At 46.5% G+C, this 12,838-nt stretch overlaps 5 protein-coding genes across 5 annotated transcripts; 2 read left to right on the top strand and 3 right to left on the bottom strand.

Annotated features, from left to right (window-relative positions):
• Positions 1 to 234: 234 nt before the first annotated feature.
• Positions 235 to 2,753, top strand: C8R40DRAFT_1255145 (high-affinity nicotinic acid transporter; the record flags this gene model as incomplete). Its single annotated transcript, XM_046233754.1, has 9 exons — positions 235 to 721; positions 782 to 998; positions 1,104 to 1,204; positions 1,302 to 1,502; positions 1,584 to 1,859; positions 1,948 to 2,076; positions 2,146 to 2,192; positions 2,287 to 2,467; positions 2,551 to 2,753. The coding sequence occupies exons 1-9, from the start codon at positions 517 to 519 to the stop codon at positions 2,751 to 2,753; spliced, it is 1,560 nt and encodes a 519-aa protein (XP_046083758.1). The 5' UTR covers positions 235 to 516.
• Positions 2,754 to 3,160: 407 nt separating this feature from the next.
• Positions 3,161 to 3,826, bottom strand: C8R40DRAFT_1071590 (uncharacterized protein; the record flags this gene model as incomplete). The annotated part of the gene is made up of 1 exon (XM_046226348.1): positions 3,161 to 3,826. The coding sequence occupies one exon, from the start codon at positions 3,824 to 3,826 to the stop codon at positions 3,161 to 3,163; it is 666 nt and encodes a 221-aa protein (XP_046083757.1).
• Positions 3,827 to 4,999: 1,173 nt separating this feature from the next.
• C8R40DRAFT_479281 (uncharacterized protein) lies at positions 5,000 to 6,703 on the bottom strand. Its single transcript, XM_046235190.1, has 5 exons — positions 6,554 to 6,703; positions 6,419 to 6,504; positions 6,281 to 6,368; positions 6,181 to 6,230; positions 5,000 to 6,128 (listed from the first exon to the last, which is right to left on the bottom strand). The coding sequence occupies exons 1-5, from the start codon at positions 6,591 to 6,593 to the stop codon at positions 5,271 to 5,273; spliced, it is 1,122 nt and encodes a 373-aa protein (XP_046083756.1). The 5' UTR covers positions 6,594 to 6,703; the 3' UTR covers positions 5,000 to 5,270.
• Positions 6,704 to 6,759: 56 nt separating this feature from the next.
• Positions 6,760 to 7,134, top strand: C8R40DRAFT_479288 (uncharacterized protein). Its single transcript, XM_046235191.1, has one exon. The coding sequence runs from the start codon at positions 6,852 to 6,854 to the stop codon at positions 7,044 to 7,046; it is 195 nt and encodes a 64-aa protein (XP_046083755.1). The 5' UTR covers positions 6,760 to 6,851; the 3' UTR covers positions 7,047 to 7,134.
• Positions 7,135 to 10,336: 3,202 nt separating this feature from the next.
• On the bottom strand, positions 10,337 to 11,925 carry C8R40DRAFT_1116473 (uncharacterized protein). Its single transcript, XM_046228614.1, has one exon. The coding sequence runs from the start codon at positions 11,885 to 11,887 to the stop codon at positions 10,448 to 10,450; it is 1,440 nt and encodes a 479-aa protein (XP_046083754.1). The 5' UTR covers positions 11,888 to 11,925; the 3' UTR covers positions 10,337 to 10,447.
• Between the last annotated feature and the right edge of the window lie 913 nt (positions 11,926 to 12,838).

Below are 12,838 nucleotides of genomic sequence, written 5' to 3'. Positions count from 1 at the left end.
TGGTTTGCTCGGGATGCAATTTAGATAAGAATGATTTTTCGAAATCCACTTGGTTCGTAGGTGGGCAGGGATTAGACCACTATGTAAGTCAGAGCAGTCAGCGAAACTGTGGAAGGAAAGCTTGACGCAGTGCGAACTCGAAAGGTAGTTATAACCCATAAGCGCAAGCGCTCAGGGTGCCCAGAACCGAACTTGTAACGGCCCGGCCGTGGGCGCTTATAAGTTAAACTTTTGATTTCCTCCCCTTGATCAAGCTGGGGTGGATCTCCTGGTTATCTTTGTTCTCAGCGCGTTGTTACGCGCCATAGGCCGCCGACACTCCAACCAATACACCCTCGGTTTCATGTCTTGACTCTGACGGTTTTGATATTCGAAAAATCGTGCTTCGTTGACAATATGAGACGATATGGATGCTTCGTCAGACGACTTTCCTAATACTGCCTTATCTTTATATCAAGAGGGATAGATGCCTTGGGATATTCGGAAGAAGGTTAGACGACTTCTTCCAAGCTTGTCATGTCGCAAGGATCACTATCTACTGCACCTCCCACATCTTCTACGATGGAGAAACGCTCTAGTTTCGAACGAATAAGTGGCGACGTCGTTGGAAACAGCAAGTCAGACCTCGGCATCTCACCGAAATCGGAACAGCCGCAGGCTCTGGAAGATGAAGTAATAGTAGTATCCCAAGAGGAGCTGCGTAAAATTCATCGAAAGATAGGTACGTCGTACACTTACCCTCAGAACTATACTCTATAATTGACTACATAACGCCGTATAGATAAACGAATTCTACCTTGGCTCTGTATAACTTACCTTGTCATGCGTATCGACGTGAATAATATATCCAACGCCGCCATCCTGAATGAAGAACAGGGTGACGATATCAAAACTCAGCTCAAGTTGACGGCGCAGAATTGGGCTTGGGCCATTGCGTGTTTCTATTATCCGTATGGATTTTTAGAGCCGATCTCTACTATGTTTATCAAAAGCACGACGTGAGTCCCCAGTCTTGCTTTATTGAGATTCAGGACTTCTTTCGAGATGTCACCGTTGATTGGTGTCGTTAGCTGGACGCTCTAACGAGGTTTTACTATCCTTAGGCCAAGCTTTTGGATTGGACGAATCATGGTTACCTGGGGGATCATCGTCTGTTGCATCGCCGCTGTGCAGAACTATGCTGGCTTGATATCGACTAGGGTTTGTGAGTGTTCTTCTCTTTTCAGTCCAGGGAATATGCATACTGATCAACTCAACTTGTCCAATCTATTCATCCATCCATCACACTCAATCGTACTAAGTGCTCGGTGCTGCCGAAGCAGGATACTATCCTGGCGTTATATACTATCTCGCATTTTGGTTCAAACCAGAGGAACTTGCATTGCGAGTAGCTGTATTCTATTCGTTTGGTCAAGTCAGCGGCTTCGTCGGAGGATTCCTCGCGTTCGCGGTATCTTTTGCCAATGGGGTACTACCTGGCTGGAGGTGGCTTTTTATCATCGGTAAGCACCTAACTAACTGAAAAATTCTTTTGAAATTCCCTCGAAACTTACTCGCCCCTTTTGATGCTATTTGTGTTGTAGAGGGCATTCCAGCAATCCTAATGGGCATCACCACGTTCTTCATCCTTCCGGACTTCCCCCAGACAGCGAAATTTCTACACCATCGCGAACGGGATGTGATCATTCAAAGACTCTCAAATGGCGCCCCTTCAAAGATGGCTAAGACGTGGGATAAAGACCAAGTTCTTCGATTATTAGCGGATCCGACGTTTTGGACTTTTTCTGCGACGTGGTTTTGTCATGCGATTGGAGGATTTGGTTTGTCCTATGTCTTGCCCACGGTTATATACGATCTTGGTACGGTTTGCGGTTTATTTTCAAAATTCTCTATGCTGTCCTGTTCTGTTCCAATACGGAGTGTTTTCTTACTCGATACTCTGGGCAGGCTTCACCACAACGGCACTGAGCAACGTACTTTCCATGCCACCTTCGCTTGCTACGTTTGTTCTGTTGAACGTACTAGGGTGGTTGGTTCAAATGAGAAAATGGAATCCGTACTGGGTTGCTATGGGACGTGAGTACTTTCCAATCCTTTCTGACACTAACGCTAACGGTACTACCTCTGGGTTTGCATGCGTTGTAGTGGAAATTGTGAACATCATCTGTTACGTTCTACTTCTAACAGTCGACGTAAGTATTTTCAACCTATATCATTGCTTTCGTGATCAGGGGGAACTTGATTATTGACTCTTTGTTCACGCATTTTTCCTCGTTCTACATATAGGTCGTCGTTGTCCGGTATCTCGCTCTACTCGTCTCAACAGCAACAGCTGGCTCTGTGTACCCGATTTTATGGCCCAACCGAGTCAAAGCAGCTCATGGGACTACCGCAGCTGGAATCGCGATCGGTATAACGAATGCTGTCGCGCAGTTTTCTGGCATTCTTGGACCACAAGTGTTTTTATGTGAGCATTCAAATTTTCGTGACTCTTGGACGAAGACCGTTGACTCGATTTGGATGTTTCCTTTCTTCCATCCGTGTATATAGCCGTATATGGCCCAACATACAGAGTCTCGTTCCTAATTTGTGTTGGACTTTTGGCCGGTGCGGTGGTTTTCATTGCGATGTCAGGCGCTTTACTTGGAGAATTGGGACTGGATAAATTCGAATTTTGGAGAACAGAGAATACTCAGATGGAGGGTAGTGAACCGGATATGATGGACAAGGACAATTCGTTATATTCGAGTTGAGTACAATTGTGCATTCAATGTGAGCGACATGGACAATGGAGCGAGAAGTCTATGTAAAGTAACCATGATATTGGGAATTTCGAAGCCACGAGCAATCAAAGTGAATAATTTCAATAAAAAAGCTAGGGAGGCTAAATAGCAACGAAGAGCCGTCTTCACGTGGCCATAAAGGAAGCATCATCTAACTGCGAAGGGTAGGACGCAAAGAAAGATGCAGAGTTGGCATAGCAGGCAATGCTATTCAATGCACAAGGACGTTTATGTTATAGACGTTTAAACACTCATCATGAGCGATTCTGCAACAAGAAAGCGTGTCCGGCTTGGATTGCACCGACAGTATAATGAGACTGGGATGCATGGTGTTGTTGGAAATCTCGACGACCGAGAAATAAAGGTCCAGATCGGGTCTACTCCTCTAAGCCTTCTGGTATGGCTTGCAAGTCAGAGAACCGGCGCTGGTGCGATGGTTTGGTTGGGCTGGTAGCAGGGCTGGTAGCAGGACTGCGAGGAGACGATCGAATCGGGGATGATCTAGTCGGAGACGGTGGACTGCTGTTATAGTACGGAGCTGGAGTGGGATATGTGGAATATCGCGGTAAGGGAGTCGAGTAAAGGATATATGGCTCTTCATCTTCTTCCTCCGTAATAGAGGAAAGGAGATTAGATGAGTCTTTGAGCATGCGACGAAGCACTACTTCGTCGGGCACAGGCTTGAGAGTAGGAGCGCCTCCTTGTCGACGATTAAGGATTCTCATACGACCCTTGCCTGCTTTGTCATTCTCGGACGACATTCTAGCAGCTGCGGTAACCATGAAAGTACTCTGTTGGACCTGCTCTCGAACCCAACTTTCCACCCTTTCTTCGACTATCTTTCCTTCACCCTGTCGGTTGTCCTCTTTACGCGAAAACGCGACGCGAGCACGACGCTGGGATGGCGTTTCAACAAAGGGAGGCTGACGATATGAAGGGAAGGAGGGGAGAGCGGAAGAATGATGATGGTCCAATGAAAAAGGCGTCTTTGTAGTGGAGGAAGATAAAGCGAATAAGTCACGGGCAGGAGACAAAGCGAGCATTCTGGATTTGGCTGGATCGGAAAGGGTTCTTTGTGTTATGATGGCTTTGACTGGTTATATTTATATAACTCCAATGAAATGGGGGACTATAGCGACCAGAGATAATAAAGCAAGGTCCTTTATAAATGTCTGCCATGACTGCGGGGTCTGCGGGTTTGTTCTGCGGAAGCGCGGTTACGCGATACACGTTGTATTTCTGCCGACGATTCCGATGAGTCAGCCATCTTATAACTGAATTGACTCTGACAAACTCATTGCTTGATTCTCTGTTTCTGACCAAGACGTTTAGCCAGTGTTTAGCCAGAGGGTACTCATCCGACAGCGTTCCGTATCCCGCAATGACTCCAAGCTGACTGATTACTATCTCAAACTCCCTGCTAGCAGTGCTTGCCTCCACCCAACTAGGAATAGGACGCTATATAGGAATAGGACGCTATAGGACGACTTGACTGTGCTCTTCTAATTTTAGCTCGCTCTTGCTGGGAAAATATTCCGGGTCTGGTCTCATTGCCAAAAAAAAGGTTAATCGTATTTTAAAGCTGTAGAGGTGAACTGTAACCTTTAAACAGGTTGTCAAAGCGCAGTCTCAACTCTTCGTTTTTAATTTCTGAATCCATACATGGCACTTTCGCGATCACTCTCTCTCGCATTTCTTCCTTCGACTACATCAAGATGAACTCAAACCGTCAACGAAATACTCCTCGAACTCCGCTTGAGAATTGCTTTGGCGAATTACCATTTCAACTCTTACAAGAACAAATTGCCTGCTACTTAAACCTCCTTGATACTGCATTTTTGTCCTTCTGCGTTTTCGAAGGGCCGGAGCCGACAAAAAAGGACTACCGTTCAAACGCTCGAGTGGCTACTCATAGTACTCACTCTTGCCACATTTTGTTTCTTTGATGCTGAGACCTATCCCTACCTATCCCTACCAGCGTTCATAGCCCCTCAATCACATCGTGCATTCAAGTTTGTACTGCCATTTATTCCTCTCTGCATTGCACCCTCCTCCCCGGGCTATGTATTCCGACTTGATCAGATATCTATCTATGTACTATGTTTCATATTTTCGCAAATTCTCCTCCGTCCTTCTAATGATCCTGACACTACCTCAAACTCACCAGTCCTACACTCGGGATTTAGAACCCGGCAAATGTTGATGGTTGGAGGAGACAGAGGTCCACAATAGTGGCGAATACGAATGATACTTAGGTAGAGGAGTAAGCTGAGTTTTAGGATTCTGTGGTCAATAAATCGATAAAGTGTATAAGTGTAGTACATGTCGAACAACGCATCTATAGCTTGCTGCTCCATAATCAAGAAAATCCGAGGGCTAGAATGTAGACCGGAAAACGGCCCACAAAGAGGGTAAAAATGTCATTCCGCCTAATATTGGTCGGATGTAAAATTGTATTTCGCATGAGGAAAATCTGGATCCTAGAATTCAGGCCGCGTGATAGTGGTTATGAACATGGTGGTGATGATGGGTATGATTGTAAGTGATATTAAAGACTAGAGGTTGAACGTTGTTCGACGAAGAGATGTTGCGCGCCATAGTCGAGGGGTCAGAAAATGTGAACGCGCTTGTAGAAGACTCCGCAGTCGACGAGTCCTGGGTTGCGTTGTCTTGCTCAGATTCAGAAACAGAAGAGTCGCCTGAAGCGGCATCGATGACTATAGTAGTAGATTTGCCTTCGCTAACAGTGTTGAGGTCAGAAGAAGAAGCGGTAACAAACGGCGTTGACTGCGGCGAAGATTCTTGGTTCGATTTGGCGATAACATTCTCAGAAGTAGAAGAGCAAAGAGTCGTGACGTCGGCCAGTTTTGGAGACAACCTATCTTGCGCGGGACGAATCGGCTTTGAATCATTGACAGGTTTGAGAGTAGTGGAAAACTCAGAGACTGGCATGGAAACTTGAGCCTCTCCCTTCTTTTCTTCAACATTGAGAGTGCCAGAAGCAGAAGCTTGGTTCGGAGCACGCAGAGAAGATGGTACAGTGACCCTTCCAGGATGCGGCGGGGCAACGACATTGTTCACAGCGTTAGGTTGAAGCATTTGGGCAGCGACTGAAGATGGAGCGGTGTCTGACCCAGAAACGTTTTTCGGGGCGGCCTCGTTAGTTGTGATGTTATCGGGGCGAGGTGGAGCAAGAATATTCGCAGAGACATCGTTATCGATGTAGATGGCATGACGGTGCGAATTGGGTGCAGATCGAGAAAGAGGTCGAGCTTGAGGATGGCCGGAAGAACGATTTGATTGTGGGGCAACGAAAACAGGCGGCTGTGGTGCATTACTCTGATTCTATCGGTCGACGCTCAGTAAGATAGTGAACTTGAGAGATAAGACGATGAACCTTGTCCTTCTGCAGTTCAGCGAGCGGCTTCCGATTCCCTTTAGCTTCACCTGTGTATGGAATGAAGTCCCGGACGACAATATGAACAGAGAGAACTCACTAGCGCCAAAGATACCTTTCAGTCCCGTTGCTTTCTTCACCGCTGCTGCGCCTTCAACCGAATCTCCCGATGAGGGCCGCTTTCCTTTCTGATAAGTCCTGAGTAAAGGTCCGCGTACTCGAGTGAGAAAATTGATACCTCGTTTAGTCCGCTGCTACTGGATGTTCTGTCTGTACATTTCGGGACGTCTTTTGGACCAGCGATTACCATAGGGAGTCCAGATCCTGTGAAAGTTAAGTCGCGTGGAGGGCCCACTAAGTGGGGACAACCAACCTGGAACTCTTTGCGCTTTCTTCCGCTCCCTGGGCACCATGAATATAGGCGAGAATTTAGAATACCAATGACGACAGGGATCTCACTGTTTGAAAACCCTTGCCGTGCCACTCATGACACGTCGTGCCAATGACTCCAACTCGCCTTCAATTAGTGAACATTCGGGGCTGCCGAACCACGCCGTGAGCTGATCAGCGCATCCAGTCGGCAAAATTTTGTTGAGGACTAGTCTGGAGCCAAATGCATTCGTAGCTATCTAAAATAGGGCGCATCCGAAAGGGTTGCCGAATAGGTGAGAATGACGAATATACATACATCGATGTCGGCTTCCGACAGATGCTCGCGTTCTTTGCGCAAAGTGTTCCGACAAACATCCTTAATGCGGGTTTCTCCAGAGAACGTGAGGAAGGTCGACGCAATTGTTTTCCTAATGCTAATTTCATGGTGCGCCAGTGATTGTGCGGCGGTTAGGTTTGAAACGTTCAGGATATAGCAATTTTGAAGGGCCTTGAAAGGGTTGTATGAATAGATGGCAGAATCACGCATGACTGAGATAGTTGGATGAGAGAAGAACAAGATCAAGAACGGATTAGGACGGTTGATTCACGCACGCTTCTTCTTATACTCGATCCGTGTGAAAGAATCAAAGCTATCGCCGGTTTGGGCAGTAAAACCCAATTATATGCGCATGCCTTTGCTTCAAGTTGGAAGTATCAAAGGGTAAAGATTCTGACCTTGGGAGACTTGCCCTTTCTAAGAGTATGTTTTTACTTCAAGGTTTGCTAACAATTCTTGATTGTTGACTTCCACTGGTAGAACCTCAGTTGAGAGACGAACTTTTGTCAAGTAGCTTTGGTTCCCTCTCGTGAATATTAAATTAGTCAAATATGCAAAAGGAAATACCACATGTGTATGCATGCCGGTTCCACCTCATCGAACCGGAGCCTACGTTTCACCGTGCGCCAGGGTGAAGCGTAAGCTAGCATGAACCGGAAGTCCCAGAGCTACTGGGACGAGAGCTTGCATAGGTCTGATCAGCTCCCCCGGGTGGAGTCAGTGCTTCAACGCGAAACCACGAATTGCCTAGGTTCATGGAATCATTGTTTTAGCAGAGCTCCGACTGTCGACTCGTGAATACTCCTTTTCACAGGAATCTCAGTCGCTTGTCAATCTCGCCCTACCACACAATAGCCTAGGTAGATGGTAGATCGAGATTGACAAGTGGCTAAGATACCCTGGAGGGGATGGTATCCATTACCTCGAGTCGACGGCGACGATGCAGACACCTCAAAGACGACCAGAGGTAACCAGTCTCGGTGCCTGCACCACGGCGGTCAATTAATTGTCCCGCAATCACAGCCTTTCATCGCCAGTTATAATATTCATGTACTCTTTGGGTAATGGCTGTGGCAATTATGATTGAGGACAGTTACAATATACGCGCCCAATTCGACGCAGACATTCGTGGTCTCGCTATTTGTCTTGACTCACTGAGGTCTTAGCATTCATAAGTTTTCAGGCACACTGCATTATTGACCCAGTTCTTTCATGAACGAGCCCATCTTGGATTCAAATTTTATATCCCTTCCTTCCCTGATGTTCGCCACTATACAGTGGGCACGTTTTCACTCCTCATTTACAACTCTCACTAAATCCTGGCCATATTGAAGAGCAGGCCCTTAGGCACTGAGAATGCATTGGGATCAATATGTGAGATTTAATTAGTGGAAAGGGCGAAAACTGGTGGAAGTAGAAAGAAATCTTGAAAAGTGATAAATATTCTTGGTAAGGAGTCTGCCTCCTCCCCGCTCCGCCAATCCTTCCTTCCGCTGGACGCACGCCCACGTGTTCCTACCTCCGACGCGCTATCATATATTCATAGATATAGTATATATACATACTCGTACACATAGTTCTCGACACCCTCCACCACCACTGGCATCAATGCATCATCTCTGTCTCTTTTTTGCTCATATATCAATCGAGACACTTTGCCTGTCGTGTGCCAGGAGTCACGCTATGAGTGGCGATTAACCAACCTGGTACTTTTTGCACTTCCTTCTATGCAGCAGGACATAAGCGAGGATACCCTTGACTAGAGGGTTGTGGACTTAACTCAGACTGTTTGATGACGTGCCGTTCATGACAGATTATCCAGCTCACCTTCATTTAGAGAACATTTGGGGCAGCCGAACCACGATACCAGCTAGTCAGCGCATCCTGTCGGAAATAGTCTGTCAAGAACCAGTCTGGAGCCGGACGCCTCTGTAGCTACGTATCTGAAAATAGGGCGCATCTGAAAGGGTGGCCGGATATATAGGCGATAATGATGTACATACATCGATATCAGATGCTTCCGACAAATGCTCGCGTCCTTTGCTCAAAATTTTCCGACAGACGTCCTTGATCCTGTTCCCTCCAGAGAACGCGAGGAAGGGCGATGCAGTTGTTTTCTTGATGTTATTTTCATGATGCGCTAGGGATTGGTCGGCAGTTAGTCTTGGAGCATTCTGATTATAATGTTCTTGAATGGCCTTAAAGGCGTTGAATGAATAGATAGCAGAATTAGGCATGATGAGATACTTGGAAGAAAAGAGCAAGATACAGACGGGCTGATCACGATTATACTAGACCCGTGTGAAAGCCGTGGCAGGACGCTTTGCATGATGGAAGTTATGTAAGATATAAAATATTGAAGGGTCTGGAATTGGTTAACTGTTGATCTTCACTCTGCTAAGGAATGAACCCTTCTTCCCTCTCGTGAATAATTTTGACCCGCGAGACTAGTACTCAAGTGGACAAAAAAAATACCACATGTGTATGCACGCCGGTTCCACCTCACCGAACCGGAGCCTGCGCTTCACCGTGCGCTAGTGTGAAGCGTAAGCTGGCATGAACCGGATGCTCCAGAGCTACTGGAGCGAGAACTTGTACTGGTCAGATCAGTTCCCCCGGGTGGAGTCAGTGCTTCAACGCGAAACCACGAATTGCCTAGGTTCGTGGAATCATTGTTTTAGCAGAGCTCCTGTCGACTCATGAATACTCCTTTTCACAGGAATCTCAGTAGCTTGTCAATCTCGACCCACCACACAATTGCCTAGGTAGATGGTAGATCAAAGATTGACAAGTGGCCAAGACACCTGGAGAAGACAGTATTCATTCCCTCGAGTCGACGGCGACGATGCAGGAAGACCTAAACGACCAGGAGTTAACCAGTCTCGGACCCTGCACCTCGGCGTTCTATTAATTGTCCGCAAGCGTAGCCTTCATCGCCAGTTATAATATCCATGTACTCTTTTCTTACTGGTAATGTCAATTATGATTGTAAACAAAGTAAGGCGCAAACTCTGTCTCACTAGTTGTGTTGACTCACCATTGTAAGAACTATGTCTCAAATTGCGAGTCGCCCGGGGTATTCATTTTAAAACATAACCCGATTCTTCTAAAGATAAAGGATAAGTCCTCGCTGTTCTTGGTACTCTCGCGAGACCCTGACCACAATGAAGAACAAAAGCGAGAACGCAGGACAGGGTTAAAACGGAAAGGAACCTTGAGAGCTCTCGAAAGGTGATACATATCCTTGATCATGAGTCTGCCTGTTTGATTGCACTCCTCCTCGTTCCGTCAATCCTTTTCCTTCCGCACTTAGTATTACCAACTCGACGATCCCCAAATAGAAGGGTAAAACCCGGTACTAGACAAGCCTGTAGCAGTGGCTACTAGGCGATAGATGTATAAAAATCAATCTATTCCAATTGTTTAATCAAGTTTCAAGGGTCTGGCACATAGGAAGGAAGGAAGGAAGCAGATTACACGAATCAACCTCGTGGATGTCAGCTTCCTACAATGGAGGCTGCAGGCTCAGCTAATTACCTTGTACCCAAGTATACCTTTCTACATCACATTTTGTTTCAAAGATGCAAGCCATTGAGACACACTTCCCCCATTGTCAAATCTATCCTCAAACTTCAAAATAAGATCTATAAACTCTGTCCTCGTCAGATGGGGTCTAAAAGCTTCCTCCCCCAAAATTTCGCGTGCCTCGATCCACACTCCATTCTCTCGATCAAACCGCTGCTTGTCCTTGTTTAAAATCCCATTCTCCATCAGTGCCCAATAATAATCAGTGGAGAAATTATCATCATCATCATCATCACCAAATACATGGGCAAAAAGGAGAGGATACATAGAAGAGTACATCCCTGGGTAGTACATTGCTTGTTGAAAGAGATAGATGCCGTAGCTGTCAGAGATGAGGCGCGAAAGCTTCACGTTGTCATTGGTTGGGTTGCGGCTACGCTCCGCTTCGCGGATGAGCCGGTCAAATGTGGCCTGATCGCGAATATTCCTTTCACGCAAAGGATTGTCATCTTTCCAATGAGGGTGATCTACAATGAAAAGCGGATATTGCGCGAAAGATGATACGAAGTCCGGGCCTGAAAACTCCCAGTCGATGATGGATGTAATTCGGGGATGAGATGAATTGGCATCAGCAATCATGATGTTTTGTGAGTGAAAGTCTCCGGGAGAGAGAGGAAAACCGTGGACATCAATGGAAGGATCAAATAGTGCAGGGATGAGAGAACGCATGAACCATGCTTGAGAGTGGGTGAAAGGCTTGATATCAGAGCCAAAATCCGATTCATCTATGTCATAAAGCTGAGCGTTAGCATAAGCTAACCAAAAATCGGCAGCATGAAGGTAAGATGTGGTCTGAAGACGGTGTCGGGTTCCATTGTTATCTGGGCTGACAAATAGTGAACTGGAACGGATGCACAAGCTACCATCAGTTTCATCAAATAAGGCGCCTTTTTTGTCGAATCTATGCGACCATAGCTCGAGCAGAATGTCAATAACCTGCCGGAGGACTATAAGACGTCTATCGTCGTCCATATCGTCCCATACCGAGCTGAGTGGGACGCCATCGACTTTGGACATAAGTATATAAGGAGAGCCTACGTCTTCCTTCGCATGAGCATTATAATGAAGCACATGCGGAATGGGGATAGCGGTGCGAGTATCAACGTACTTCATTGTCACCACTTCACTCTCAATCCGTTTCGAGATCGCAGAGCTGTGTTCCTCGCTCATGGCGTCCTCGGATCGAAGAGGTACACGAGCGACGATAATGGACTCTTGATTGTCGTGAAGATGGAGGAAACGGACGAGATTGTATCCTCCTGAGAGTTGCTCTCCCCAATGGCAACTGCCTGGAGGAAGTTGAGAAAGTGTACACGCCAGTGAAGCGAGTTTATCCCATTTGACAAGATTAAATGTAGTACGAAGACGTGGGTCTACTAAGGAAGAATTGCTAGAACTTGAGGGAGTTGCCATGTACGAAGTTGAATGATTGAAACAAGCGCCTTCCCTTCTTTTTTGTTTCTGAGCGCCTAACGCACCATGTTGACAGGAGCGCTCACATTGTCTTGACTCTTGGGTCTGGGGAGCTTCCACTCCGCCACCTATCTCCTCTGCTGTTTTTTCCGCTTCCGGTTCTATGGTTATATCCGCCTCCAGAGAGAGTATGGCAAACCCTCTTGGACTTTGCCCCCTACAAGCAATGGTAGGCGCAGTCACAAATTATTATATCACGCACTTTTTCTCCACAGGATCCATTCGCTTGTTCACAGATAATCCTGAACAATCCCAATTCGGCGCCTCTCTCCGTCGGACATCGCATCAACCTGTCCCCTGTACATTTTCCTCCAACATTAGATGACGGCAACGTCGGACTGCTGCACACGGGATCCGTCTTCGCCGAGGTCACGGTCTTGGACTACAATAACTATCGTGTTGCATGGGGAATTTTGGGAAGGAACTTACGATGGGGGGTCAAAGCGATGGCAGAGGGGCTCAAACGAAGAGCTGCACAAAATTAGGTGTGGACAACATTATAAATACATGAACTATTCGCGGGGCTTATTAGTTCATAGCTTTGGCTGGTGCAGAATAAATCGCGAGTTCCTCGGGATCCACCATGATTTTCAGCAGCGTTCATTAACGAAGCTCTTTGGTCTTGTTTTTCTTCTCCAACTAGATACTGAGTTCTTATTTCGTATGAGCTTACGGCTTCCGGAAGAATGGCAAATAACGATCTTGTTGGCCTGAAAACTACCGGCCAGAGACACGAGGACTAAAGATAGAAAGCTATGAAACATAGTACGAACAAACTTACACGCAGTTACACGCAAAGGACAAATATTCATCGAGGCACTGTATGCAAATCCAGGATCGCGCACGGGGTTTGTTTTCCTACTCTGGCAAATCAACTGCTAACTGCTAACC

The sequence above is a fragment of the Lentinula edodes genome, assembly GCF_021015755.1.
Source record: "Lentinula edodes strain Le(Bin) 0899 ss11 chromosome Unknown C8R40scaffold_30, whole genome shotgun sequence".
Classification (NCBI taxonomy): Eukaryota; Fungi; Basidiomycota; class Agaricomycetes; order Agaricales; family Omphalotaceae; genus Lentinula; species Lentinula edodes.
Note: the sequence above shows the minus strand (reverse complement) of the source record. Positions and strands in the feature narration are given on the sequence as shown.

Excerpts from the sequence above, each read along its gene's own strand:
- C8R40DRAFT_479281 (XM_046235190.1), bottom strand. The coding sequence starts at position 6,593 with ATGGTGCCCAGGGAGCGGAAGAAAGCGCAAAGAGTTCCAG. Across the intron at positions 6,505-6,553 it reads GAAAGCGCAAAGAGTTCCAG|GATCTGGACTCCCTATGGTA; the intron begins GTTGGTTGTCCC and ends TAACTTTCACAG. Across the intron at positions 6,369-6,418 it reads GTAGCAGCGGACTAAACGAG|AAAGGAAAGCGGCCCTCATC; the intron begins GTATCAATTTTC and ends AGGACTTATCAG.
- C8R40DRAFT_479288 (XM_046235191.1), top strand. The coding sequence starts at position 6,852 with ATGACGAATATACATACATCGATGTCGGCTTCCGACAGATGCTCGCGT.
- C8R40DRAFT_1116473 (XM_046228614.1), bottom strand. The coding sequence starts at position 11,887 with ATGGCAACTCCCTCAAGTTCTAGCAATTCTTCCTTAGTAGACCCACGT.